Source organism: Saccopteryx leptura, chromosome 3 (assembly GCF_036850995.1).
Source record: "Saccopteryx leptura isolate mSacLep1 chromosome 3, mSacLep1_pri_phased_curated, whole genome shotgun sequence".
NCBI lineage: Eukaryota > Metazoa > Chordata > Mammalia > Chiroptera > Emballonuridae > Saccopteryx > Saccopteryx leptura.
In genome coordinates, this window is record NC_089505.1 from 238,425,065 (window position 1) to 238,430,965 (window position 5,901).

Below are 5,901 nucleotides of genomic sequence, written 5' to 3' on the forward strand. Positions count from 1 at the left end.
TTCCTCTCTTTAAAATTAATTAAAAAGTGTTGGACAAACTAAAAACATTGAAAGTATGAAAAAAAATGAATGCTTTGCTTTTTGTATATGGTCATCAACACACACACACAGATGTGGGGTTAGGGAGACCAGACAAGAGAAATAAAATGAGAAAGAGGAGCCACTGAGAATGTGCAAGAGAAGAGAGAGCCATGCAAAGGAAGATCAAGTTGGGTGAATGAACCAAAAGAATTTTCTAGATTAAAGCAGGCCATTGTTTCCCAGTGACTTCTGATATAAAAGATGTTGCAATAAAAGATTGAGGAGGTAGAATAGCACTTCAAAATTATATGGTGGCTTTTTCAAGGTAGTATAAAGAAAGCTGAGGTCAAGAAGAACACTTGGGAGCCAAGGAGATAATAAGAAAAATCTGGAAGTCAAGGGCTGGCATGGAAATGACAGGCAGAGTGGGAGGATCAGGCTGTGTGAGGCACATCTTTACTCTGATGTTCAATGTAAATGAGGCAGAGTTTTGTCGCTTTGGAAGAGGAAGTCACTATAGAGCACTGAGGAAACAGGTTTGCAGAGTTCAGAGAGCAAACACCTGCTCTAAGAGTCTTAAGTTCTATCTTCTGGTGAAATGCTGCTTCTGTCATTTCTATTGCTAGGAGTTATCATCCCAGGTGCTGACAATGAGCTCAAACACAAGCACGGTAAGAGTAACTCTGGCTGGAACTCTGGGTGTGGGTGGACTGGATGAAAGCAGGCTGTGCATACCTCTGAGGGTCTGGGCCAGCATTCACCAGCCCTCTTCTTCTATTTTGGAGGCTGAGGATGGAACCAGAGGTCCTGGCACAGGCAAATGTTTCTACCATTTTGCTGTTCAGACTCTGGGGGTTTTCTTCTGCTTTTCTCTTTCTTTTTCACTTTTCCTGTCCTGTCACTACCCACAGCTTTTCAGGGGACGACCACTTTCAAATTCATCCAGATATCGTCTTTTGTGAACAACACCTGTGCACAAAATCAGGCTTCAGGCTGGCTGGATGATTTGCAGATTCATGGCTGGGATAGTGACTCGGGCACTGCCATTTTCCTGAAGCCTTGGTCCAAGGGCAACTTCAGTGATGTGGAATTGACTGAAGTGGTGGAGATACTACAGATTTATCTCACCAGATTCCTTCGGGTAGTACAGGAACTTGTCCATGAATACCAGTTGACATGTGAGTACAGTCCTCTGATCTGTGGAGATTACCAATGATTTTCTTCCCCTCTCTCTCAGTTCATGCTGCTGCACCCGAGGATTTTTCTACCCTCTTTCCCAGTTTATCCAATTGTACGCACACACTTTCTTAGATCTTTGTCTTAGACTTCATACCTACACAAAATATTTCAGATTCTTCCTGCTTCTTACACTCTTGACTGATAAAGACACTCCTTTGTGTATCACATTTTTTTTAAACCCCAAGCAAGAAACCCTCACTTTTCCTGCCCAACCCCTGAGTGAACTAAAGTGTGACTTCCTTTGTTTCCAATCCATCTCCTCAGGCATCTCCTGCCTGCTCCCTCCTCTCAATGTAATTCTCCCATTCATCCTGGAATGTGTACTTCCTCCTGACTTTACCACCCTGCTCCTCACATTTTCTCCTTTCTTTCTTCTCACCTGCTGTACTTTAGTACAACAGCCCTTCCCCACCATTTATGACATGTACTTTCCCCTGTTTTATTCCTATTGAAAAGTCTCTGAATAGCCCTGGCTGGGTAGCTCAGTTATTTAGAGCATTATCCCGTTATACTAAAGTTGCAGGTTCAATCTTGGTCCAGGTGTATACAAGACTCAATCAATGGATGCATCATGGGTGAAAAACAAATTGATGTTTCTTTCTCTCTCTCCTTATTTCTCTCTCTCTCTCTGACATCAATTAATAAGAATGGAAAAAATGATAAGTCTCTGAATACAGTAATATACCACTTGACATTAGGGATATGTTCTGAGAGATATATTGTAAGACAATTTTATTGTTGTGTTACTATCATAGAATGCACTTAAGCAAACCCATATGTAGATAAGATATCTTACCACACACCTAGGCTATATGGTATATTTTCTTGCTCCAAGGATAAAATCCTGTTCAGCAGATTACTGTAAAAAATATATATATAACATTAAATCAAGCACAAGAGAAAATTATCCAATCAAGAGATGTAGTAAGCACCAACGGTATAAGGCTATTGCTGATATAAATGGCATACTGTTTTAGGACAATCTTCATTTTCTGTAAGTATATTCTAAAATATATTCTAATTGTTTATTCTATAATAGCAATTAGAATTATAAAAAATACATAAACCAGTAGCATCCTTTATTATCATCATCAAGTATCATGTACTATACATATCACATTGTTATTCTGTTATACAACTGGCAGCAAAGTGAAGTTTTTATCAGCATCACCACAAACATGAGCAATGCATTATGATGTTATGATGGCCATGATATCACTAAGCAAATAAGAATTCTTTTAGCTCCATTATAATCTTATGGAAATATGCTCTTGTACATGGTTTGATGTTCACTGAAAAGTCACTATGTGATCCCGGCCTACTGGCTCAGTGGCTAAAGCATCAGCCTGGTGTATGGATATCTTGGGTTCAATTCCCAGTCAAGGCACACAAGAGAAATGACCATCTGCTTATTTCCTCCTCCCTCTCCACTTCTCTCCCTCAAACCCTCCCACAGCCAGTGTTTCATTTGGTTTGAGTGTGAGCCGTAGTGCGGAAAATAATTTGATTGATATGAGCATCAGCCCCAAATGGGCTTGCTGAGTGGATCCCGTAGAGATACATGCAGGAGTCTGTTTTACTATCTTCCCTCTTCTCACTTAAAAAAAAAATAAATAACTTAAAATTAAAAATTAAAAAAAAAAGTTTTTGTATGACATATGACTGTATTGAATTGATTTTTGGCTCATTATTTAATATCTCAAACCTTTCTCCCCACCCAAATCCAAAAGTCTAGCTAGGTTCCTTCTCCACCCCTATCTTTCTTATTGCCTTTTGAATATCTTTTTCTGTACTTTTCTTCTATCCAGATCCCTTTGAGGTCCAGGTTATAGCCGGCTGTGAGCTGCATTCTGGGGAGACCACAGTAAGCTTCCTGTGGGGAGCTTTGGGAGGAGTGGATTTTGCAAGCTTCCAGAATAATACATTTGTACCTGCTGCAGAGGGCGGCAAACCAGCACAGTGGTTCTGCACCTTTCTCTCTCAATACCAACGTATCTCTGATATTATAGAGACATTCCTCTCAAACACCTGTCCTCGATTTCTCTTGGGTGTTCTCGATGCAGGGAAGGCGGAACTGCAGAGACAAGGTTAGTCCTGTTCTCTCTTCAAAATTTTGCTATCACTTTCCACCACCTTTTTGAATTCAAAGGTAGGCATTGCCAAAGTAATGGGAGGAGTTACTGTCCAAACTTGTGTATTTCTGAGTCCCTGTGCTCTAGATTAGTGTCATAATGTGACACTGTCGTCATTTCTGCCACAGTGAAGCCCGAGGCCTGGCTTTCCAGTGACCCCCCTCCTTTGCCTGGTCATCTGCTGCTGGTGTGCCATGTCTCAGGATTTTACCCCAAACCTGTACGGGTGATGTGGATGAGGGGTGAGCAGGAGCATCCAGGAATGCATCAAGGTGACATCCTGCCCAATGCTGATGGGACATGGTACCTCCGAGTAATCCTGGATGTTGTGGCTGGGGAGGAGGCTAACCTGAATTGTCGAGTAAAACATAGCAGCCTGGGAGGCCAGGACATCATCCTCCACTGGGGTGAGAAAGAACTGGACCTGGCGGAAATGGGAGGAGATGGTCCACAAACATGGAGGGAGGGGTGAGCAAATGGTGAGACTTAGTGAGTGTGACAGAGAAACAAGGAGGAAGGGAGAAAGTACAAGAGAGAGGAAAAACAAGAGAGAGAAAGAGAGAGATGAACTAAGGCAGCAATTTTCAACTGGTGTGCAGTAAGAATTTTTAAAACACACAAATCCTGATATTTATTCAGGGGTACTGACCTCTTTTCCTTTAGATTGTCAAATGAAAGAAGGGACAACAGCCAACAAATAATAGCCATCTGGACTGGATGGATAATAATTTTACTTATTTTTTGTCATATCAGCAAAAAATATAATATATTTTTTGGGATGCCACAGAATTTTAGTACTGAATTAGATTGTGTGCCATGAGATGAAAAAGGTTGAAAATCACTCACCTAAGGTATAAAGGAGGTAAGAATTAGGAACCTATTAATTGGTTGAAGTGGCACAAGAAGAAGTGAAAGAAGATAGATGTGGATGATTGTGTTAGAGAATCTGAGAGGGGAAGTTGGATTTGCCTTTACATCAAAGCAGGTTGTGGTGGTGTTGACACTCAGGTGAGCAAAGGAAGGGCAGGAGACTCAGGAATGGGGTTTGGCAGTGACATCTGTGTGTCTTCTCCCAATTGCCAGGACATCCCACCTCCACCATGGTGATAACTTTGGCAATAATATTACCCACCTTCATTCTTTTGATATGTCTTGCATTATGGTACTTGAGGCGAAGGTAAGTTTTTAAAAATCTGTTTTCTGTCTACCTCCCACACTTTCATACTATTTTTATCTGTTTACATCTCTTTAGCTTTAATCTTTCTTTTTTAAATTTATTTTTAAATTTATTAGGTAACATGGTTCACCAAACCATACAGGTTTCAAGTGTACAACTCAATATAACACCATCTATACTCTGCATCATTCTCCACCGCCCAGCAAAGTCTGTTTCCCACCTTTCTCTCCCTCTGCCCTCCTCCCCCTACCTCCACCCCCTTTCCCTCTGGCTATTGCCATCCTGTAGTCTGTATCTATGTGTTATATACTTATGTTTAGGGCTAATCCCTTCACATTCTTTGATCCAGTTCTATCTTTCCTCTTCCCTCTGACAGTTGTCCATCTGCCATCTGTTTCCTGTGTTCTTGCTTCTACACTTTCTTTCCATTTTCCATCTATTTTATATAAATCTATTGTATATTTTTTAATTGTGGTAAAGTATACATGACATCAAACTTATTACCTTGGTCATTGTTAATTGCATAATTTCATAATAATCATTACATTTTCATTTTTATGCAATCTCTAGTATGTTTTCATCTAGAAAAAGTGAAACTGTGTACCCATTAAACAACATTTTTCATTTTCTGGTCATCTAGGTCTGAGCAACCAACATTCCACTTTCTGTCTATATAAACTTAACTATTCTACATATCTCATGTTAGTGGGATCATCAGTATTTGTTTTTTCATGACTAGATTATTTTATTTAACATAATGTACTTAGAGTTCAGCTATGTTTTAGCATATGTCAGAATTTATTTCCTTTTTAAGAAAGGCTGAATAATATTCAACTGTATTTATATAACATGTTTAACCATTCACCTGTCATTGGACATTTGGTTTGATTCCACCTTTTGGAAATTATGAATAAGTCTGCTATGAAACGAGTGTACAAATATGTCTTATGTAGAGCTAAAACTGCTTGTGTTCTTAACAGGCCATATCAGAATATCCAGTGAGATTTCATCATGTCTCTGTATCCCATTTGGAATAAGTACTCAGAAGACCGAAAGCTTATGTTAGCCCAGTAGTCAATCTCATCATATTTAATAAAATAATTATCATGTTTGATCAACTCAGAGTTTTTATAAGTTGTGAGATATATCATAATTGACACATTAGTATAAAAATAATTAAGTGTCGGGAGCCAATCAACAACTGCTGGCTGACAAGGTCACAGCAGGAGAAGACCCACAACTGCTGGCTGACAAGGTCACAGCAGAAGAAGACCCACAACTGCTGGCTGACAAGGTCACAGCAGAAGAAGATCAAAAACTACTGATTGACAA

At 39.7% G+C, this 5,901-nt stretch overlaps 1 protein-coding gene across 1 annotated transcript; it reads left to right on the forward strand.

Moving 5' to 3' along the window:
* The first annotated feature begins 580 nt into the window (after positions 1–580).
* LOC136397859 (T-cell surface glycoprotein CD1b-2-like) lies at positions 581–5,687 on the forward strand. The gene is made up of 6 exons (XM_066372344.1): positions 581–692; positions 933–1,199; positions 3,069–3,347; positions 3,521–3,799; positions 4,476–4,569; positions 5,550–5,687. The coding sequence occupies exons 1-6, from the start codon at positions 620–622 to the stop codon at positions 5,569–5,571; spliced, it is 1,014 nt and encodes a 337-aa protein (XP_066228441.1). The 5' UTR covers positions 581–619; the 3' UTR covers positions 5,572–5,687.
* Positions 5,688–5,901: the final 214 nt, after the last annotated feature.